Source organism: Trichomycterus rosablanca, chromosome 16, assembly GCF_030014385.1.
Source record: "Trichomycterus rosablanca isolate fTriRos1 chromosome 16, fTriRos1.hap1, whole genome shotgun sequence".
Classification (NCBI taxonomy): Eukaryota; Metazoa; Chordata; class Actinopteri; order Siluriformes; family Trichomycteridae; genus Trichomycterus; species Trichomycterus rosablanca.
In genome coordinates this window covers 30,276,758-30,300,527 of record NC_086003.1, presented here as the reverse complement: position 1 = coordinate 30,300,527, position 23,770 = coordinate 30,276,758, and the positions used below count along the sequence as shown (strand labels likewise).

Below are 23,770 nucleotides of genomic sequence, written 5' to 3'. Positions count from 1 at the left end.
GTGTGGAGGGTATATAAAGTGTGTGGAGGATAAATAAGGTGTGTGGAAGGTAAATAAGGTGTGTGGAAGGTAAATAAGGTGTGTGGAGGGTAAATAAGGTCTGTGGAGGGTAAATAAGGTTTGTGGAGGGTATATAAAGTGTGTGGAGGGTAAATAAGGTGTGTGGAGGGTAAATAAGGTCTGTGGAGGGTAAATAACGTTTGTGGGGGGTATATAAAGTGTGTGGAGGGTAAATAAGGTGTGTGGAAGGTAAATAAGGTGTGTGGAGGGTAAATAAGGTGTGTGGAGGGTAAATAAGGTCTGTAGAGGGTAAATAAGGTGTGTGGGGGTAAATAAGGTCTGTGGGGGGTAAATAAGGTTTGTGGGGGGTATATAAAGTGTGTGGAGGGTAAATAATGTGTGTGGAAGGTAAATAAGGTGTGTGGAGGGTAAATAAGGTCTGTGGAGGGTAAATAAGGTTTGTGGGGGGTATATAAAGTGTGTTGAGGGTAAATAAGGTCTGTGGAGGGTAGATAAGGTGTGTGGAGGGTGCATAATATCTGTGGAGGGTAAATGTGGAGGGCAGATAACTTGAATTTTAACAAGCGAAGGGTCGTTAGAGCAGCAGATGAAATACAATAAGAGGATTTATGATGATTTATGATGTTCTGCTCAGATTCTGCTTACGGTCGGTGTACAGAAACTTCAGTCCAGATTCTCCTGATTCAGTGCTGAGTCAACTCAGGTTCATCCAACACAGTCAGGACGTTCTTCTCCAAACCAAACCATCCACTGACCTCATCTACCCTCTACAGACCTTATTTACCCTCCACAAACCTCATTTACCCTCCATCTTTACTGAATCATCACTACAAAAATGGTTACACAAGCAAAATGAATTCTTCATGTATTTAATCGTGCAGTACCCATGCTCATGCTCACCCCCCTTTTTTGGTGAAGGTGCCAAAAGTGCCAGGCTGGAAATGATGGTTGGAGGCGTTTTAGAAGAACAGACCGTCTACAGAACATCCATCAGTATGTAGAAGCGTTTCTCTAACGGGCAGCACCGTTTATTTATTTGATTTAATCAGATTTTTGTGGATTTACGTTTGGTGCCCTTCCTGATGGAACCCTTTGATTTATCTGGGCTTGGGACCTGCACTAAGGGTGCACTGAGGTTCGCTCTTCTGTGAATCTGTCTCTAGGTCAGTGGTTTTGATAGGTATTGAGCACCTCATATTGGAAACACCGATCAAGACCCGCCGTGCTGGAGATGATCTGACCCAGTCGCCATCACAATTTGCTCCTCGTCAAAGTTCCTTCCCCATTTTTTCCATATGTCGACAATAACATCAAGTGGTGGATACACAGCTGGGACAGTGTTAGCCTAGTGGGTAGAGCTTTGGGCTATTATTAGAAAAAGGTTGTAAGTTTGAATCCCAACTCTGCCATGCAGCCAGTGTTGCAGCCTTGAGCAAATCCCGTAACCCTCTCGGCTTTAGGGGCGTCGTACGATACGACACTTCGATGCATTAATGTTCTTCGTGTCACCTGGTGCTTGGTATTTCTTTGTGGTGGTGTGGGTGCTGCTGGTAATACTGGTCAGTCTTCATGAACTGACGTTTCTCTCTCTGCAGGTGAAGTCGGACTATGAGAAGCTCAGACGGACGTTGGGAAGCGTAAGACGGGAAAGTGAGCGGGCGAGGCAGGAGAAAGCAGAGCTCCAAAACAAACTGGAGAACCTCCAGCAGCTCCTGAAGGTTGTACCCTGTCCTGAGCAATAGCGTATGAAATGAAATGGACGTAGTGATGTAGAGTAGATGGAGAAGATGGTAACCTGTTATTACTGAAGCTCTGGTTGTGTTTCTCTCACACGCTGAGGGCAGAAGGTGCAAATCAATACAGTTCATGTGATCATTGACACACAGTTCCAATCAGACTCCACTCTCATTACTCCTGGTTACCCCCTAGTGGTGGAAGGAACTCATAACACTAATAAACATCTGTAATTATGAGCTGCATCCATGTTTATACACTTCACAGTGTAAATGAGGGATCTTCATAAAGTTTCCTCACGTGTATATTGTGGTTCTGCTCGGTGAGGGTGGAGAAATCACTCGTGTCTGAGAGACTTATAGTCCGGTATACATATATCAACCATAACATTAAAACCACCTCCTTGTTTCTACACTCACTGTCCATTTTATCTGCTCCACTTACCATATAGAAGCACTTTGTAGTTCTACAATTACTGACTGTAGTCTATCTGTTTCTCTACATGCTTTGTTACCTCCTTTCATGCTGTTCTTCAATGGTCAGGACCACCACAGAGCAGGTATTATGTAGGTGGTGGATGATTCTCAGCACTGCAGTGACACTGACATGGTGGTGGTGTGTTGGTGGTGTGTTAGTGTGTGTTGTGCTGGTATGAGTGGATCAGACACAGCAGCGCTGCTGGAGTTTTTAAACACCTCACTGTCACTGCTGGACTGAGAATAGTCCACCAACCAAAAATATCCAGCCAACAGCGCCCTGTGGGCAGCATCCTGTGACCACTGATGAAGGTCTAGAAGATGACCGACTTAAACAGCAGCAATAGATGAGCGATCGACTCTGACTTTACATCTACGTACAAGGTGGACCAACTAGGTAGGAGTGTCTAATAGAGTGGACAGTGAGTAGACATGGTATTTAAAAACTCCAGCAGCGCTGCTGTGTCTGATCCACTCATACCAGCACAACACACACTAACACACCACCACCATGTCAGTGTCACTGCAGTGCTGAGAATCATCCACCACCTAAATAATACCTGCTCTGTGGTGGTCCTGTGGGGGTCCTGACCATTGAAGAACAGGGTGAAAGGGGGTAACAAAGTATGTAGAGAAATAGATGGACTACAGTCAGTAATTGTAGAACTACAAAGTGCTTCTATATGGTAAGTGGAGCTGATAAAATGGACAGTGAGTGTAGAAACAAGGAGGTGGTTTTAATGTTATGGCTGATCGGTGTATATGTTAATAAGTAAACAATTAATAAGCGTGTGTGTTAGTTATGGTATTAAACAAGCACTGAATTTCTTCTGTCATTACTTGTAAAGGAACACGGTAAAACAGGCTAAACCATCCAGATCAGGCAGGAGAAGATCTTTTAGGATATCTGAGGATATTTGAGGATATTTTAGGATTTATGCCACATTCATCTGTCCGGAACGTGGAGGATTGGTGTGTTTTTTTGTGGACAATAATCCTGACTCGTGTCTCTGGGATTTTGTTTCTGTATTAGTGTATGCGTGACGCTGCAGAGCGAAGGCAGCAGCTGCAGACGGAGTATGACCACGCCCTGGAGATCCTCCACGCCAACCAGCAGGAGATCCAACTGCTGCACCAGGTACAGACCTCAACGTAATTACTGCAGCTCGTCCTTTTAAGCAACACGTTCTGATGATCTAGGTCCAGTCCACGCCTCTGGTCACTACATTCAGTTTTGTTCACATGGTCGAGTGTTTGATGGATGCTCGTCAACACGAAGATGGTCAGAATAAATGAATGAGTTTCATCTGGACAGGCTGCTGTTTGGTTACGAGGAAGACCTGATCTCTGGATGTTGACTTTACCCTGTCAGTTTTAATCTAAAGCAGGATGTTTGTTCTGCTGGTGTTTATGATCGTCTGTGTGTTGGTTGTAGGCTCAGGTCCAGGCTCATCATCACCATGAAGAAAAGATTCATCTGTTAGAGGTAAGAACTTGTTCTTCAACCACTTCAGAACCTTCATCCACTGTCAGCTTACAGTTCTAGCATGAGAACTAACTCGGGACAGTGGTAGCCTAGTGGGTAGAGCTTTGGGCTATCAACTGAAAGGTTGAGAGTTCGAATCCCAGCTCTGCCATGCAGCCACTGTTGGGCCCTTGAGCAAGGCCCTTAACCCTCTCTGCTTCAGGGGAGCCGTACACGGGCTGAGCCTGCACTCTCACCACAGCTTACAATTAAGCTGGAATATGCAAAGATGGAATTTCGTTGTACTGTACGTCTGTATATGTAGAAATGACAAACAAAGGTGCTCTATTCTAGGACTAATGTTCTTTTGGACATATAGCACATCTAATTTTATTTCTGACTGCTTCCAAATCTTTTTTGGGTATTATTAGTGGGTATTCCTAACTTCCTAAGTCTTTTTAATTTTTTATCAGTGTTTTTCATCCTGTAATAATGATTTCATTTACTCAGTAGTTTTGTGTCTCTGTAGGTTAAACTTCATCTTCTGGAGGAGAAATGCCAGATGCAGACCGATACCTGTAATATTTTATCTAAAGAGTTGGAAAAATTCTACACGGCGTCAAACACAGACAGATTTTTATCTCCTGATCCTGAACGCTGGACGAGAAGTTCTGACGGATCCCATAAATCACTGTGTGACCTCATATACGATCTGAGGAGCTTCACTGAGAGAGGTGAGGAGGAGCATAAAAAAAATTTGATGCACAGGTGATTGTAGTTTAGGGCAGGAGGAGATGTGCAGGTGAGGGTGGGAGGTGATTACAGGTGATTATAGTCGGGGTGGGAGGTGATTATAGTCGGGGGTGGGAGGTGATTATAGGTGATTATAGTCGGGGGTGGGAGGTGATTATAGGTGAGGGTGGGAGGTGATTATAGGTGATTATAGTCGGGGGTGGGAGGTGATTATAGTCGGGGGTGGGAGGTGATTATAGGTGAGGGTGGGAGGTGATTATAGGTGATTATAATCGGGGGTAGGAGGTGATTATAGGTGAGGGTGGGAGGTGATTATAGGTGATTATAGTCGGGGGTGGGAGGTGATTATAGGTGAGGGTGGGAGGTGATTATAGTCGGGGGTAGGAGGTGATTATAGGTGATTATAGTCGGGGGTGGGAGGTGATTATAGGTGAGGGTGGGAGGTGATTATAGGTGATTATAATCGGGGGTAGGAGGTGATTATAGGTGAGGGTGGGAGGTGATTATAGTCGGGGGTAGGAGGAGATGTGCAGGTGAGGGTGGGAGATGATTATAGGTGATTATAGTCGGGGGTGGGAGGTGATTATAGTCGGGGTGGGAGGTGATTATATTCGGGGGTAGGAGGTGATTATAGGTGAGGGTGGGAGGTGATTCGCTGGTGTTCGCTGGTGTAACTCTATGTTATACAGGTGATGAGAGATCTGAAGGTTCTTCGCTAATCTCTGAGCTCCTCCAGCCACTGCAGGTCAGCAGAGACGCTCGCCACACACCGGGCATCAGCGCCAACGCTGCCAGACGGACTCAAACCGGGAGACCTTCCCCAACCAGCCCCTCAGAGGTACGTCATGTTGAATAAGCGTCTCTCAGACACGAGCGATTCCTCCTCCACCCTCACCACTTATAACCAACATATACAAGTGAGGAAACTTTGTGAAGATCCCTTACAGAGGGTGAACACAGTAAACATGGTAAAAACACTGAACCTCTCATCCACCTGGAGCCATTTTTTCTCTGCCCACAGATGGACGATGAAGTGAGTCAAACCCCACGGTCCAAACCACGATACACAGGACAGGTCCATCTCTGCACCGCCCGATACAGGTACAACCGGAGCTTAAACCGGAGAGTGTCAGAATGTGGTCAGTATTTGTAGCGTCGTGTCCTGACGTCCACTCTGTGTGCAGCTATAATCCGTACGATGGACCGAACGAGCACCCGGAGGCTGAGCTGCCTCTCGTGGCCGGGAAGTATCTGTACGTGTATGGAGACATGGACGATGATGGATTCTACCAGGGTAACCCAGGTTTTACTTATTATTACCACAGCAGAACATGATCAACAGCTTCAGTGGATTATTGTGCAGCCTGACTTGATCTTAAACAGCTCAGAATGGTTCACATTTACATTTACGGCATGTAGCAGACGCCTTTATCCAAAGCAACTTACATTACAGTATACAGTCTGAGCAACTGAGGGTTAAGGGCCTTGCTCAAGGGCCCAACAGCAGCAACCTGGCAGTAGTGGGGCTTGAAAGAGCAAACTTTGGATTAATAGTCCTGTGCCTTATCCACTAAGTTACGGCTTGCCTCAAACAGCTTGCTTGGTTTGTAGAGTCAGAGCAGACATGGTAGAAGCTTTTACTTCAACCAAGAAAGTGGGAGTACAGAGTAAAAATAAGAGGACTGTGTACTGAACCCTGAGGGACCCCAGTTAAGAGGTTTCTTGGAGCAGATGGAGATCATCTTTATGGAACCGGGTAGGATGGTACTTCTAGGAAGGTGGTGATGCTGAGCCGGTGATTCCCAGTGATGAGGAGGAAGAACGACAGGATTATAGTGCTGAAGGTGTTGAAGATGATTCTGACTGTTAATTACAGAAGTAATTTAGCTTTATTTTATAAAACTCGTTAGTGCCTGACTGGCTTTTAATAAGGAATTCTTGAAGGAACAGCCGATTATATCGTAAATTGGAGGAGGTGTTTGTTTGTTGTGCCCCCTGCGGAGAGACGGGCGAGTGAAGAAACACTCGGGTTTCACAGTTTTAATCTGGTTTCGTTAGTGCTAATTAGCTGCTCCACTCCTTCATATTTCAACATTTTGCCAATTCAAGCTGCCACCGTCTATAAGCATCTTTATTTTAAATTTTACAGACACGTAGAACTAAGGTCAGGAGTTTCGTCTTATTTTCAATGATCTCTGCAGTCGTTTTATTTCTGTGACTGAATGATTGGAACGCAGTCCTCCATCCAAACTGATTAAAGTTCTGATGGTTAATTACGTAATGTTCACTCTGAGGCACGGCCTCCCAGTCCCTCATTAGTGATCATGATCACAGCTGGTGACTTCTCTGTGCCCATATAAATAGGGCTAGTTTGACTGATTCCACAAGACTAAGCCTCTTAATACGGCTCTTTCATGTTCTTCTACTCCAAACGCACCAAACTACTTTTGATGAAGCTCCTGCTACTGGATCTAATAGATCTGAAGCATCTCTGGTCCATCAACACATTTTATAAGACTGAGAGTACTAAGATGTATCTGAAGCATGTAGTCTGATGGTGATGTGCTTTACACCACTCCAGCTATTGCTTGGCATGGTTGCTTGGTTGCTTTGCCATAAACCTATCCAAGATGTTCCTAATCAGTGCTGGTGTTGTTTCCAGACACTTGGTAGTGAGAGCTGTAAACAAGGACAGATTTTTATTGTTCGCCTGCAAATTTGAGGTACTGAGTGGTCTACTCACTTTTATCCATTCTAGTGCCAATGTTTGTTTATGGAGATTGCATGGCTGTATGCTTTGCTGTAGGCCAACGTTAACACTGGGCGTGGCTGAATTAGACGTGTGATGTGCTTTCCATTCAAGATTAATACTCGTTTTACACAGACAAACACGTGACCAGACCGAACAAACACGTTTATTTATTTTGAGGTAAATTTGGGCACAGATGCCCGGACCTAAAACACTAATAATAATTTTCCAAATCTCTTTGTAGGAGAGCTGTTGGATGGACAGCGCGGCCTGGTTCCCTCTAACTTTGTGGAGTTTGTCCAGGACAAAGAGAAACCACTGTTGGATGGATCAGATGACCTAGGGCCCCTGGATCACGGCTGTTTGAGCCTGACGATGTTAGATGGAGGCGTAACACTGGACAGTTTAAGTATGGACCCACTTGGACATTTCAGTAACGGAACTGGGACTCTGGACGCTGACGAGCTGTCCGATGACGTCGTGCCTTATCCTAGGAGGATCAACTTGATAAAACAGCTGGCGCGGAGCGTCATCGTGGCGTGGGATCCACCTCTTATACCTCTCGGTTGGGGCAACATTAACGGCTATAATGTTTTAGTGGATGGTGAGGTGCGTGGCACCGTGCCCTTCAGTGGCAGGACCAAATTGCTGGTGGAGAAGCTGGACCTGGCCGCGTGTACGTACCGCGTGTCCGTGCAGTGCGTGACCGAGCGCGGCCTGTCGGACGAGCTGCGCTGCACCATGTTGGTGGGTAGGAACGTCACAGTGGCCCCCACAGGGCTGCGCCTGGACGACATCATGAGGGACTCGGCCGAGCTCTCGTGGCTCCCCAGTAACAGTAACTACTCCCACACTGTGTTCCTGGACGAGGTGGAGCACGCTGTGGTCAAGCCCTGCTGCTACAGACTGCGCTTCACTAACCTAAAGGCCACCACAGTGTATAAAGTACGGGTGGTGGCCAAACCGCACCAGGTGCCCTGGCACATGCCACTGGAACAGAGGGAGAAGAAGGAGGCCGGGGTCGAGTTCTGTACCCAAGCAGCAGGTCAGACTCAACTCAAACATTAGCTTATTATCTATGACTAAAGCATGCTGGTCCAGGAAGGTAGGTGGCCAGTAATACCAGTTCAAAAACAACACAAGGGACATTAACACCAGTCCAAAAACAACTCGAAGGAAATGAACATCAGTCCAAAACAACAACCTGCTTATAAACCAACCCAAAGGACATTAAAACCAATTCAAAAATCTATAAACCATTAAAACAGTCTAAAAACCAACCAAAGGGCCATTAAAACCAGCATTAAAACCAGTCCCATACAACCCAAAGAACATTAAAACCAGTCCACAACAACCCAGAGGACATTAAAACCAGTCGAAAAAAAACCCAGAGGACATTAAAACCAGTCCAAAACAACCCAAAGGACATCAAAACCAGTCCAAAAAAACCAAGCCCATTAGAACCAGTCCAAAAACAACCCACAGGACATTAAAACCAGTCCAAAAACAACAACCATCTTATAAACCAACTCAAAGGACATTAAAACCAGTCCAAAAATCCATAAGCCATTAAAACCAGTCTAAAAAACAAAGCCCATTGAAACCAGTCCAACCAAAGGGCCAGTACCCCAGTCAAAAAACAACCTGCTTATAAACCAACTCAAAGACCATTAAAACCAGTCCAAAAAAGAACTCAAAGGAAATTAACTTCAGTCCAAAATCCATAAACCATTAAAACCAGTCTAAAAACAAATCCCATCAAAAACAGGCCAAAACCAACCAAAAGACCATTAAAACTAGCCTAAAACGGTCCAATTCTGCTGAATCGATCTGTCACTGACCAGGGTTTTCTGCTCCTGCAGGTCCTCCTCTACCCCCCAATGATGTGAAGGTCCAGTGTGGACAGGCCCCTGGAATCCTCCAGGTCCACTGGAAACCCCCTCTGTTAACACCTATGGGAACCTCTAACGGTGCCAACGTCATAGGATATGCGGTGTGCACCAAGGGCCAGAAGGTAAGAGCTTAAATCACTGCAAAGTCATCATCAGGTCCTTCATCGTGTAACATGTTCTCACTGCAGATCTGAGCTCCAGGGAGGAGGTGTTAACTGGGTTTCTTCTGCTAAAGCATTTCATTTATTAGTTCTCCAAAATGGTTTTAAAGTGATGTAGCACAGATTTAGAGAGCACTCCTGCCCTCTGTTGGTGAAGATAGATCATTACAGAATATTGAGGTGGATCAGTCGGCTGAGGAGGAAGTTTTCAGATTCTCAGGACTCAGTTTGAGAGTCTGCAGTGGAGTAAAGCACTTGGTGTTAGAGAAGCACAGCTCCAGGGTCAAGAGGAACTCCCATTGATGACTTGGGTTTGATCCCATAAACGACAGGATGTAGTATAAGCTCAGTCTGTGACAGTGGAATCAGGTGCTGCATTATCAATTGAGCTAAACTGCTAATGAATTACAATACGGTTGGGGTTTGAGTGATTCAACCATTAAATGCACATGGAACAGTGGTCACTTTGCCAAGGTCTTATATTATAAGTACATTTAGTCCAACAAAACATGTCCGTCAGAAATTTGAAGTTCGCCTGATTGCTTGAGAGTGTGTTCCAGCTGCTTCTTATTTTTATGACAATTCACATATTTTCCTTTATTAATTTCCTTCTGCACACAAATGCCACCCTAAAGGATGGAAATTATAGGAGGGATTCTCCAAAGAGGTGCAGATGTAGATCATAGTTGGTACTTGGACCATCATCGCTGAGGAACTCTTTGGGAACCCAACGACGTTAGCAGCACAAGGAGAATCACAGGACTCTCATGTCGCCGTCATTCCCAACAACCTGCTTGTGCCTCCACCACAAACCCACCCCCTTCCTTACCACCTCCAGTCTCCTCTACCGCACCCACTGCCCCAACCTCACCCACCACGCCCTGTGTTACCACCACCAATGCAACCTCTTCCAATTTGCCCGAATCAACCGAATGTACTTGGACTATAGCAAATAGCAACGTTTTTCTTGTGCTTCCATGTCGGCTCTTCAGCAGAATTAAAGAGAGCTTTAGACTGTCAGGGTTTGTTTCAGGTTTGTTGAGCAGCTGTAAGTCAGAATTTCACCTAAATGTTACGATACTGCGGGATGGAAGGCTGGGTTCCCAAAGAGTTCCTTGGCGATGCTAGTCCAAGTAGATTTGGTTGATTTGGGCGAACTGGAAGAGGTTGGAGTTGTGGAGGAGACGGCTGGGTGGGATGGGGTACAGGATGAGGTACGGGATGAATACGGGATGAGGTTGTAGATGGGAAGGTGGTTGATTCGGGTGGATTGGAAGAGGTTGAAGGTGTGTTTCTGTATCAGGGCCGGGGTGAGAAAGATGAGGCTGAATCGGTGGTGGTAGCACAGGGTGCGGTGGGTGAGGTTGGGGCAGTGGGTGCGGTAGAGTAGACTGGAGGTGGTGAGGAGGGGGGTGGGTTTGGGGTGGAGGCACAAGCAGGTTGTTGGGAATGACGGCGACATGAGAGTCCTGTGATTCTCCTTGTGCTGCTAACGTCCTGACAACGACCTCTCGCGCCTCCAAACAACCTCTTCCAATTCGCTCAAATCAATTAAATCTACTTGGACTAGCATCACCAAGGAACTCTTTGGGAACCCAACCTTCCATCCTGCAGTATTGTAACATTTAGGTGAAATTCTGACTTACAGCTGCTAAACAAACCTGAAACAAACCCTGACAGTCTAAAGCTCTCTTTAATTCTGCTGAAGAGCCGACATGGATGCAGAAGAATTTTTCTAGAAATTCAAATATACCAACACCTGCTTTAGTTCCAAAAATCCAGAAGATTTGTGATATCTGTACAAATACTGAGTCAGGATGGACCATGCTTTGGCCTTTCTGCTCTAGGGGAGGGAGATTTGACAGGCGTACCACCCTAGTAAGCCTCCTGCTTTTGACATATCCACAGTCCCCAAAGCAAGTCTTCACCCCAACTTGGCAGCCCAGGGCTTGAAGCTCCTCGTGTCTCTTCACAGAGTCTGTGAATCTGTAATCTACTGACATACTACTTAATCTAGGTGTGTATATTTTTCTACGCTACATTTTTTGTACGTGTGGTTTCAGATCGCTGAGGTGTTGTACCCGTTGGCAGACTATGCAACAGTGGACCTGAACCGACTTCAGTGTTTGGAGGCGCGAGAGGTCGTGGTCAGGACGTTAGCAGCACAAGGAGAATCACAGGACTCTCATGTCGCCGTCATTCCCAACAACCTGCTTGTGCCTCACCACCTCCAGTCTACTCTACCACACCCACTGCCACAACCTCACCCACCACGCCCTGTGTTACCACCACCGATTCAGCCTCATCCTCCTCACCCCGGCCCTGATACAGGAGCACACCTTCAACCTCTTCCAATCCACCCGAATCAACCACCTTCCCATCTACAACCTCATCCTGTACCCCATCCCGTACCTCATCCTGTACCCCATCCCACCCAGCCGTCTCCTCTACAGCTCCAACCCTTCCTAGCCCACCCATTTCCCCAGCCTCAACCCACCATCCCCATTCCCCAACCCACTATCCCGATGCCCCAACCCCATATACCCCAGCTGTCCCTCCCTCAGCCTCAGAGACCACCAAGTGCCAGAGAACTGGAAACCAAAGAGCAGGGGGTAGGCATGCACCACCCAGCTGGTGGACCACCACAGCCATGGGAGTCTATGTGTTCTCCGTCAGGACTGCCCCCAGCCATGCCACACGGACACACTCTGGAGGCTCCGCCATGCTTAAACCACCGCTCGCCCTCTCCACAGAGGATTCTGCCTCAGCCCAGGGGTACTCTCATCCCCGACAACATGGCCAAGGCTATCGCCCGCGAGGCAGCACAAAGAGTGGCCGCCGAGAGTGGACGGGTGAGTAAGAAATATGAACAAATACAATTGTGATAGAAAAGTTTGTGAACCCTTTGCAGTTCCCAGGATTAATTTAGGAATTACTCACATGGTCTGTCTAAGAGGTAACTGCAATAGTGTTCATAAGCTTTTTAAAAATGGATGTAGTTACCTACGTAGGTATGCAGCAGGTACCTTCACAATATTTGGCTGCTATGGCAGATGATCCAGAACAAAAAAAAAAACACTTTATACAAGGACCTCATGAATATTTTGGGATGGCACAGATCTGAAAGAGTTTTTTCATATGTAGATGGAGAGGAGGAGTCAGGGCTTTCACTCTCAGAACTCAGATGAGGAGGAGGATGAGGAAGGCTATCAGTCACGAAGAAGAGGAGCATCTGTGGATGATTTCCTCAGGGGCTCAGAGCTCGGCAGGCAGGTACGGGATCACGGTCTAGATAAAGACTAGTTGTAACTGGTTGTTTTGATCTGTGTCCTGATTGGTGGTATCATTATCTTAGTCTCACTACAGTCACAGTGAAGACTATCAGACTGAAAGCAGTCGAGGTTCAGATTTATCCGACATAATGGAGGAGGATGAGGAGGAGCTGTACTCCGAAATGCAGCACGAGGAAGGACGCCGGCGCAATTCACACAGTGCTCTTAAGGTGAAGACAGATACAGGAGGAACAGTATGGGTGGCCAATGCCATTTTACCTCTAACACAGGGTTGGAGCTAGTGCATCTTCATAATCTTTTTAGAACCACTTGACGTTTCTAAGGAGTCAAAACTTGACATAATCAGACGAGGGAGCTTCATAAATGGTGGCAAAACAGCAATGGATGATTAATCTTACTTAAGGTTATTATGACAAATATCATAAAATATGACCTGCAAATGTATTTTTTTACGAGTTAACTTCCACAAAAACGTGCAAGTTGATGCAAGATTTGTTCATGTAGAGTTCACCATGAATAGATCTCAATTGGGTTTATTTATTTTATTTATTCAGATCTTATACGCCGTGTTTACACAATGACTACATTTACGACAGGAAAGGGTAGGTAAAGGTCGGTCTGTAGCCCCTGTCAAGCATTGTTTAGTATGTTGTTTTATGTGTTCTTTTAGACCAAGTTTGTCAAGAATTTAACGTGTTTCTACTTTGTGTTGGTTAAAAATATTTTCCATAGTTTTGGGGATTGCTGTACATTGTCGTTCTCATAAGTATTTGGGACATTCAGTCAGTATGTGTTTGATTGAAATAAGTATTTCAATATCAATATCACAGAAGGGGAGGGCGTAGCTTCCAACTGGGTTGAAGTTAGGACTTTGACTAGGCCACTCTGAAAACCTCACTTTGTTTCTTTTGAGTCATTCGGGATGGAACTGGGCGGCACTCACAGCAAGAAGGTCCTGGGTTCGATCTCCAGGTGGGGCGGTCCGGGTCCTTTCTGTGCAGAGTTTGCATGTTCTCCAGTGCATTGTAGTGCCGGTCCCAAGCCCGGATAAATAGGGAGGGTTGTGTCAGGAAGGGCATCCGGCATAAAAACTGTGCTAAATCAGTAATGCGGATTATGATCCGCCGGCGACCCCTAACGGGAGCAGCCGAGGAAATAGATAGATAGATTCGGGGTGGACCTGTTGTTGTGCTTTGAATCATTGTCTAGCTGCATAACCCAACTGCGCTTGAGCTACATTCTACTACAGGATTTGCTGGTAGAGAGCAGAATTCATTCTTACTTTGATTATTACGTCAAAGTCACCAAGGCCCTGAGCGCCAAGCATCCCCACAACATCAGTCTCCTGTACAACCATCATGTTAGACCCATGTCCACAAAAGATCCCTTCAGCAAATGTCAGACTGATCCACCAACTCTTTCATGAGTATTATTTCCCCCAATCTCTTTCCAATGGTGGAATTACAAACACTGACCTTATCTGTGACAAGTGTGACCTACAGCTCAGTATTAATTGTCTGTGTTCTTCAGTGACTGTCTGGATGAGTCTTCAATCTACTAGTAGACTGGCCACCTTTTAAAAGAATCACTATAGTCCCAAGCTGTTTAGTCTTGGAGGTAATGGCTCTCACTGTGGTTTGCCGGAGCCCCAGAGCCTAAGAAATACCTTTGCAACCTTTTCTAATGTACTGATGTATTCGTTTCCTGAATTTCTTCTGTTTGCGGTATAGTGTGCTGCTTGTTGTGAACTAATGTGACTAATGATCATGTAAAACTGTATTTCTGACCCAGCAGATCTTGTCAGTTTTACAAAACAATAATAAATGGATGTTCTAAGCTCTGATTTAGTATAGCTGACCTTTGCTAGAATGAACTTTATGTTGAACAGCAATTCTGAAGTAAATATCAGAAACGAACGTCGTGTTTATTCTTTTGCTTTAAGGTTGGTGGTAACACATCATCTGCAGAAAGGATACATCGGGACGCGGGACGGAGGCCGGCTCACGGAGGTCCTCACCCACAGCGCAGACCCCTCATGGTCCCCTCTATAGGTCAGTGGATGTCTTGCTTATACATAACCTATATTGTGCTTAGTCTTTGTTTCAAAGTTCTTGTTGCTTATTAAGCTTCCTACCCACTGTGCCCAGGTCTTCCTTTTTTAGATCTTTTGTATTTAATATTCATTTGTTCTTGTCTGTGGATTAGTGGTCACTACAGCACCTCATGTTCTAAGTCTTCTATGCAGGATTAACACTAGCAAGTGTAAACAAACAGCAAGACAAGAACAAACTGATACCACCTCACACAAAGACTTTACTTTACTTTTTCAGCATTTAGCAGACGCTTTTATCCAAAGCGACTTACACAATGAGTGGAACACAATGAGCAATTGAGGGTTTAGGGCCTTGCTCAGGGACCCAACAGTGGCAACTTGGTGGTGATGGGGCTTGAACCGGCAACCTTCTGTTTACTAGTCCAGTACCTTAACCACTGAGCTATCACTGGCCCAAAGACCAGAACAAAAACTAACACCAACCAAGATGACACCAAACTAATCTAAAGCACCAACCCAGCATGGTTGACATCTCGGATTTGAATGTACTATTGACTTGGCCGGGCATCTGACAGGCATAACTAGCCATGCTTGATGTAGGGAGGTCAACAGGGTTCCTGACAGCTACAGCAAACGCTGCCTCCGCTGGTTGGTTGAGGCACCTGCACCAGTGATGGCTGCTTCACATTGAACGTTGTGTGCCTCTCCATACGATACAGCTCTCGGTGAGAACCCACCACCGGCAGGTTAAAGGAGGCTCTCCTTAGACAAGTCCCATTCCCAACACGATCAAGACAAGATTATACCAACCTATACCAACTCAGACCAAGGTAAATCCAAGAACACATCAACCAGGACAATACCAAGACTGCCACCAAGACCAAGACAAGCTGAGGATCTGTATTACCCATTACACAAGTTTCCATCCGACAGTTAGTGTGTTGGAAGAAGCATGTTAGCCCTCACCCGCCCAAGTTAGGACATATGAAAATATGATAAGCTTTACTAATCTGGGGAATCTAAAACACCCACACAGTGGGCCCTGGTGTTCATGGTAACCGTGTTGAATTGGTGTTTTTCTCAGAGATTACCACTGAGAGTAACAGTGAGGGAAACCTTTCTCCACTCAAGGAGGATGTTTACTATGGCCGTGTAGCGCGCCACAGGACATGGTGCTCACGGAGGCATGGTGCCCCCCGGCCCCGTCATGGTATGTCTTACAGTGTGTTATAGCTCCTGGCTTTAACGAAGCACGCATAGGTAGTCCTATAGGGGCGTGAGAAAGCACCGTTAAAGAGCATTGAACCGAACTGCATGAGCACCGGACTGCACTGAGGTATAATATACTTACCCACAGTTTCAGAGCGAACGCTTCTTGCTCAGAGAATGTGACCCCCATACCTGCACCAACCATGAGCTGCCTGCTAACCCCCCTCCCCGTACGACCTGATTACACCCAAACTTTTACTCTGGCTGTGCATGAGTTTGGTAAAAGTTAGGGGTGGTGACTTATGCCCAGGCATAATCCAAAGTAATCAATTGAAGGTGGGTATGAGAACCTCCAACACTACACTCATGTTCTACAATGCATATAGAGCAGCGCCATATGTAGGAGTCCTGACACGCTAAGACGACTGGCGCTCGTCACCCACACTGTTGCCACTTGTTCGACCATCAGTGCCAAGTGACCGTGTTTACTCCATTTATGCATGCAGATTAGCACAAGAGAAAAACAGATCAGCACAGAAGCTGTGTAAATTAAATGTGTATTTTATTTGACGCCAGGCATGGGTAAATAAGAACTAAGGAGCGAGAAACCTTAAAAGGAACCAAGACTTGGTATGAAAAGCCTCCTCTGGATTACAGCTGAAGAGGTACAGAGAATATTTGAGCATTTTAGCAAGACAATGACCTAAAACACATTAAAACTTTTCTGAAATAGCCAAATCTGTCCACTCTTCTGGGAAGGCTTTCCACAAGGTTTAGGAGTGTGTTTATGGGAATTTTTGACCATTCTTCCAGAAGCGCATTTGTGAGGTCAGACACTGATGTTGGACGAGAAGGCCTGGCTCACAGTCTCCGCTCTAATTCATCCCAAAGGTGTTCTATCAGGTTGAGGTCGGGACTTTATGCAGGCCAGTCGAGTTCTTCCACACCAAACTCATTCATCCACGTCTTTATGGACCTTGTGCTTTGTGCACTGGTGTGCAGTCATGTTGGAACAGGAAGGGGCCATCCCCAAACTGTTCCCACAAAGTTGGGAGCATGAAATTGTCCAAAATCTCTTGGTATGCTGAAGCATTAAGAGTTCCTTTCACTGGAACTAAGGGGCCGAGCCCAACTCCTGAAGAACACCCCCACACCATAATCCCCCCTCCACCACACTTTACACTCGGCACAATGCAGTCAGACAAGTACCGTTCTCCTGGCAACCGCCAAACCCAGACTCGTCCATTGGATCGCCAGACGGAGAAGCGTGATTCATCTTCACTGCTCTAGAGTCCAGTGGCGGTGTGCTTTACACCACTGCATCCGACGCTTTGCATTGCGCTTGGTGATGTAAGGCTTGGATGCAGCTGCTCGGCCATTGAAACCCATTCCATAAAGCTCTACACACTGTTCCTGAGCTAATCTGAAGGCCACATGAAGTTTGGAGGTCTGCATGCCGAGGTGCTTGGTTTTATACACCTGAATTCAATGATTTGGATGGGTGAGTGAATACTTTTGGCAATATAGTGTACATGTCTTAAAAACAACAAATCTTAGGTTGGACTACCAATTCTGACAAGTATGGTGGTCAAAGATCCAACCAGAGATGTGCCAGATGTCTTGGTGTGTCAGGGTCCGAAGATGTCCAGCGTACATCTTAAAGTGGCTGCTAGGTTTGACTTTATTCAGGACTAGTCTTGGTTAGGTTATTAGGTCCAGGTTATTGCATGGTTGGTAAGTAGGCTAAGCTGGGTGTTTGCAGTTCATGTGAGACACAGTATGTCGCCGTTTCATTCCAGAACTATACCATCACATCACTTGTTTTACCGCATTCAACAGAGAATAATGGATTGCAACCTGCAAGTATCGGTACACAGTCAATCCATTAGTCCATCGTCAATGAATGAATCCAAATGAGCTCAATCTTTACAGCTTATTCTGACTGAAGTTACTGAGATGTTTGATTGTATGAAGCTACATGGTGATGCATGGTACCAGAGGACGTGCTGAGACATCCCAATTTATATGCACAATTTTAGCTTTACTGTTGATACTGTGGGGACCAAACCCCAAAACTTACTGAAGTAGGTTCTTCTCATCATGATCTCTCAGGTGGGTACAGGGATCGAGGACGGCGTTCGCCTCCGTACTATGAAGAGTCCGAGCCTGAAGATCCGTTCCGTACCTTTGTAGCATTATTCGACTACGACCCCCTGTCCATGTCCCCGAACCCAGACGCTGCAGACGAGGAGCTTCCCTTCAAAGAAGGACAGATCATCAAGGTACAAATTAAAAGTATTAAAGTATTGGTCAGATTTTTAATCGGATTCCATTTGACTCTTTACTGTGTGATCCTTTTCTTTCAGGTATACGGGGACAAAGACACGGACGGCTTCTATCGGGGGGAGATCCGTGGCCGATCCGGTCTGATCCCATGTAACATGGTATCGGAGATTCGGGCCGAGGACGACGAGACGATGGATCAGCTCATGAAGAAGGGTTTCCTCCCGCTCAACACCCCCGTCGACAGAATAGGTATTCTTAAAAAAATAGGGGATCAAATGTGTGGTTTATTTCAAGAATCAAACTCTGTATCCAAAGGTGGTTCTTTGTTTTTACAGAGCACAGTAGGAAAGGTGGACGCCACCCAGTGGCTACCAGAAGGATGGTGGCTCTTTACGATTACGATCCCCGAGAGAGCTCCCCGAACGCTGATGTTGAGGTACAATCACACGAAATCTCAATTACACCCTCAGTCTTATACTTTGTGTAGACGTAACTCATCGTACGGTCTGTGGTGCAGGCAGAGCTGACGTTCTGTGCCGGAGACATCATCGCCGTGTTTGGGGAGATCGATGAGGACGGATTCTACTACGTAAGTCTTACAGCTTTACCACGGTTGTTTTAAAGGTCATTCAGAATTTAGGGTAAGGGTACGGTTTGGGCATCTCTAGGAGGGTAAAAACACAACTGAATCCTCAGTATAACCCATCTGTGGTGTGTCCACATACTTTTGTCCATGCGGTACTAAGACTTTCTCTGTGTGTTTGATTTCTCAGGGTGAGATCAACGGACACCGGGGTCTGGTTCCCTCCAACTTTTTAGAAGAAGTGCCTGATGATGTAGAGGTCTATCTCACCGAGACACCTTCCCGCCACGAGCAGGATGAACACGAGCCGACGCCCCGCCCAGAGATCAAACGGGTACACCATCGCCGCTCTCAGCGCTAGGCCCTGTGTTCATCCATCCTCTCCGTTTGAGTTGCGTCCGCCCGCCCGCCCGCCTCTCGTCTCTGTGTTTACGTGCTTGTTTGTTTTGTGTGGTGCTGGTAAACGTGGCTGCTCGTCCGTCCGATCCGATCCTGAAAGGAAGAAGCAAAGCCCGCTCCCAAACGAGACGCCGATGGGGGACATTGGCAAAGTGTCCCTCAGAGGACATTAGGACAAAAACACCAAATCTTATTCCTGCACAGGAATGTGAATGAGAATCTAATGACTGATTATATGAGCATGCGTTTTAAAAAACATCCAATTTAATACCTTTTCTATAAGAACAGCAGATATCGGCACACATGACGTCTTCCTTTACAGAGGCTTTGTTTCTTTTTGTACACTGCACACCAATCCAAATCCAAAATTTTTACAGTTAACATAAACATTAAATCAATATATATATTATATTTACTGTAATACCATAATCGAATCAATAAACGCAGCACTGACTCGAATCCTCAGACGCCGTCTCGGTGGATATCTGTCTTCCTGTGTGTGTCGTGTCTTTTTTAATTTCTCATGTTTGATGTGTTGATGTTACTGCTTTCCTTTTTTCACCCGCTTTGCTAGAACAGCAGAGGACGAATGTTCATTTCCATCCGACAGCTTCTGTGTTTAGTCTGTACACAAACAGTTACTGATCTCATGCACTGAATCCAAAAATAAAAGTACAAAATGCACTTTATACCTCAAATATAGCCATCTTGTAGTCATAGTCAAGACATATTTGGTGTCTGAAGGTTTTTTTTATTGGAACAGAGGTATGATAACATTTATGAAACTAGTTCTTGATAAGGCTTACTTTAGCTTTGTTCAAACAGGCAGCTCAAATCATTCTGAACAGTGAGGAAATACAGTAAATTAAAAAGAATAATGCATTAAAACAACAGATTCAAGCCACATTTGTATGTGTTGTAGCCTAGCAGGTAAGTTGTAGACTAGCAATCGAAAGGTGGTTCAAGCCCCACCACTGCCAGGTTGCCACTGTTGGGCCCTTGAGCAATTGTCAATTGCTTAGACAGTATAATGTCACCGTACTGTAAGTCACTTTGGATAAAAGTGTCTGCTAAATGCCGTAAATGTAAATGCTTTGGGCAGTAATAGCAACATTAATGGCAACATGGCACATGGCCTTCGATTCACTTGTCTCTGTCAGCACCAAATATGTTTATGAAAGCTCTTCCCAATCGTACAACACAATCAGGAATGGGAAAACCCATGTCGGTAGCAGCGAGCTGGCTGGCGTTTCCCTCTCCTGAATTACTCAGCGCAGGTACGCCTACATCATTCCCATTACAACCAAGGAGCAAATGTGACTACAGTTTAAACAAATCTGATTAGCTTGGGATCATGGTCATGCTGAAACAGCACAGAATATCACCGGATGCTGTAAAGAAGAATCCAAACCATCAAACAGTATTCCAGTATTCCTGCTTCCCACTTCACCACACATTACAGCTGGCATTAAGCATTTGGGCAGAAATCTTTACCATTGCATCTACATCCAAACCTGTATCTGTCAGTACGATTCATCAGTCCAAAAGATGTTTCCATTGCTCTAGAGTCTAACGGTGGCATGCTTTACAACGCTTCAGTTAAATCTGGGCATTTTTGATGTCACTATTATAGGCTTACAAGATCAATGAAGTGGTTCTTGATAAATGGTTCTTGTGCAGAACGTTGTGCTTTAGATTATTTTCGAGAAAACAATCCTGCATACAGCACTAGAACTTTCTAATAAATAAAAAAGAACACACTTCCAATCCACCTGAGCTGAGTTATGCTGTGTTTATCTGGACGTTCTTGGTGCAGCGGATGTTTTCGCGACCTTGTGTTTGTTTTTGTGTCTGCAACAAAGGAATGGAGTCAGACCATAAATAAATGAATGAATGAATCAATAAATTAGCTGTAGTAAATATGCAAGCTTATCTCTTTAGTGCATACGGTTCAATCCCTGTTCTCTTATGTCCTTCTTTTTGGGGTCTGATGTTCTCCTGATGTTCTACTTTTTGGGTCTGATGTTCTATTTTTTGGGGTCTGATGTTCTCCTGATGTTCTACTTTTTGGGGTCTGATGTTCTCCTTTTTGGGGTCTGATGTTCTACTTTTTGGGGTCTGATGTTCTTCTTTCTGGGGGTTTGATGTTCTCCTTTTTGGGGTCTGATGTTCTATTTTTTGGGGTCTGATGTTCTTCTTTCTGGGGGTTTGATGTTCTCCTTTTTGGGGTCTGATGTTCTATTTTTTTGGGGTCTGATGTTTCACTTTTTGGGGTCTGATGTTTACATTTACATTTTCAGCATTTAGCAGACGCCTTTATCCACAGCGACTTACAGTGTACATTCTAAGCAATTGAGGGCTAAGGACCTTGCTCAAGGGCCCAACAGTGGCAACCAGGCAGTGGTGGTGGTTTGAACCGGCAACCTTTAGATTACTAGTCCAGTACCTTAACCACTAGGCTACAACTGCACCTATGTTCTCCTGATGTTCTACTTTTTGGGGTCTGATGTTCTACTTTTTGGGGTCTGATGCCCTTTTTAAGGTATGATGTTCTCCTTTATGGGGTCTGATGCCCGTCCCTTCTTTTTGGGGTCTGATGTCCGTCCCTTCTTTTTGGGGTCTGATGTCCGTCCCTTCTTTTTGGGGTGTGATGCTCTTCTTTTTGGGGTGTGATGCCCTTCTTTTTGGGGTCTGATGTCCGCCCCTTCTTTTTGGGGTGTGATGCCCTTCTTTTTGGGGTTATGGGAGTGGCCAGAAACTTAAATACTAATAATATATAAATACTCACCTTAGTAACCAGAGTTATTATGTAAAATAAACACATAGTGGGAATTAATGTGTGAAATTATTAGAGAATAAATCAGTAGTAAAGGTGCAGGTTCATCTCCTCAGTGTACGGGGTTCAGTCCCTGCAGAAGTGCTCAGTAAACCCCGTAGTGCAGCAGAGCAGGTGTGTTACATCAGACTTACAAAAAGTGCTTTTACAGAGTTTAATTTTAATCAAAATAAAACTGCATGTTCACAAACTTTATCAAACATATAAATCTGCAAGGTTTGTTATAGTTATCATCTAAAATTATATGTTTTTAATTAAAACTCGAAAGGTTTCTCTTACTGTCCCTCAGCGTGTATAGAGCCGCCTCAGAGACCGTCAGTCAGCAACGCTTCAGCTTCTTAAAGGGACAGTACACATTTATATTAACACCTCACACACTCTCTAAAATACGTAAAATAATAACATGCAACAGAACACACTATATTTTACAGTATTTATGTTTAATAGAGGTATTTGGTAACAAATAAATGAATTAAAATGTAATTAAAATCTGTTATATTGGCATCTGTCAGTCTCTTGACATTTGGTGGTCAAATGCTCGGCTCATTAAAATAATCAATCAATTCTGATCAAACGCTACAACCTTGTCATGTGTCAGTCAATCACTATCATTCATTCATTCATTCATTCATTTATTCATTTAGGTCAGTATAAAAAAATGAGACACTAACCACGCCTAACAGCTCTCATCCAAAACTGCCATCGAAAATATATATTTTCTCTACAGTATCAATCTAATTATAAAATATATGATAAACACTATATGGGCAAAAGTATTGGGACACACCTTCTGATGTTTTCAATTAATATAAAGTCCTTTCCTGTTTCCGAATGCCCCTGTGCCCAAAGCAAGCTCTATAAAGACATGAAGAAGCTCAGTTTAAAGAAACTCCATTGACCTGCACCGAGCTCTGACCTCAGCCCCACTCAACAGCTTTGGGATGAACTGGAACATCAGTTGAGGCTTTCTTGCACAGCCATACAAATGCTGCCATGTTTTGACTGGATGGGTATGAATTCCTTACAAGAGTGGCTGTTGTTCTAGCCGAACAGATCACACTGAGGTCACTCTATTTTAATAACATTTGTCTTTAAAATGGGATGTCCAAGGTGTCCAAGTACTTTTGGCCATGTAGTGTATTTAATCATGGGCGTCTGGGTGGTGCACACCAGCTCTTTAATACTCCCCCTTGTCCTCCTCCTGACGTATCTCTCATTAGGTTCCTTTGGAGAACACACTCCCGGCTCCAGCTCCTGGCAGACCAGCATCTCCCATCGTGCGTCCTCTACTCCCCGTGGGTCCCGTCAGGCCCCTGAGCCCCGCCGGGCCCCGAGATCTGAAAAAGAAAAAAGGACTGCTCTCCAAGGGGAAGAATCTTCTCAAAAAGTTCTCAAAGTGAAAACCATCTGACGGTCTGAAGTACAGACAGTAAAACGCCATACACAATCAAAAGGGCAACAAAGTGGGTTCAGCTGGGTTCATTTCCACAGTCGTTATTATAACTGTGCAACATGAACGTGGTGAGTCTTCACCACAGGCTGAAGGTTTGGAAGCAACACCAAATTTAAACATGAAGTTTTAATTTTTTTGCAAATGATAACCGAGGCTGGGTCATTAAGACCCAATCTAAATGCTAATTCATGATGAAACATGTTTACAAACAATTTATTGGATTTTTTTGATCATCATGGTCAGATTAGTAAATTCAACCAGCCAAAACCTGCCACCTTGCTTTGTACTGTAAGATTTAGATGGATGGAGACTTGAGTGCCATGAGAAACAGGTCCTGGTGCTTCACCATGAAGTCAAATTTACCCTCCATCATCCTTGAGTGACCTAGTGGATATTTGGATGAATTG

The 23,770-nt window shown here is 45.0% G+C and overlaps 1 protein-coding gene across 1 annotated transcript in view; it reads left to right on the top strand.

Annotated features, from left to right (window-relative positions):
• Nucleotides 1-23,393, top strand: part of rimbp2a (RIMS binding protein 2a) — a 30,363-nt gene extending 6,970 nt beyond the window's left edge. Inside the window, exons 3-22 of the mRNA XM_063011727.1 lie at nucleotides 1,617-1,739; nucleotides 3,265-3,369; nucleotides 3,667-3,717; nucleotides 4,226-4,430; nucleotides 5,139-5,287; nucleotides 5,471-5,550; nucleotides 5,634-5,743; nucleotides 7,443-8,243; nucleotides 9,061-9,212; nucleotides 11,315-12,103; nucleotides 12,396-12,524; nucleotides 12,607-12,753; nucleotides 14,487-14,595; nucleotides 15,682-15,807; nucleotides 17,919-18,088; nucleotides 18,173-18,341; nucleotides 18,428-18,528; nucleotides 18,610-18,681; nucleotides 18,866-19,009; nucleotides 23,131-23,393. Of these exons, the coding sequence (XP_062867797.1) occupies nucleotides 3,268-3,369; nucleotides 3,667-3,717; nucleotides 4,226-4,430; nucleotides 5,139-5,287; nucleotides 5,471-5,550; nucleotides 5,634-5,743; nucleotides 7,443-8,243; nucleotides 9,061-9,212; nucleotides 11,315-12,103; nucleotides 12,396-12,524; nucleotides 12,607-12,753; nucleotides 14,487-14,595; nucleotides 15,682-15,807; nucleotides 17,919-18,088; nucleotides 18,173-18,341; nucleotides 18,428-18,528; nucleotides 18,610-18,681; nucleotides 18,866-19,009; nucleotides 23,131-23,310 (3,786 nt within the window). The 5' untranslated portion in view covers nucleotides 1,617-1,739; nucleotides 3,265-3,267 and the 3' untranslated portion in view covers nucleotides 23,311-23,393. The remainder of the gene's footprint in view (nucleotides 1-1,616; nucleotides 1,740-3,264; nucleotides 3,370-3,666; nucleotides 3,718-4,225; nucleotides 4,431-5,138; nucleotides 5,288-5,470; nucleotides 5,551-5,633; nucleotides 5,744-7,442; nucleotides 8,244-9,060; nucleotides 9,213-11,314; nucleotides 12,104-12,395; nucleotides 12,525-12,606; nucleotides 12,754-14,486; nucleotides 14,596-15,681; nucleotides 15,808-17,918; nucleotides 18,089-18,172; nucleotides 18,342-18,427; nucleotides 18,529-18,609; nucleotides 18,682-18,865; nucleotides 19,010-23,130) is intronic.
• The last annotated feature ends 377 nt before the right edge of the window (nucleotides 23,394-23,770 follow it).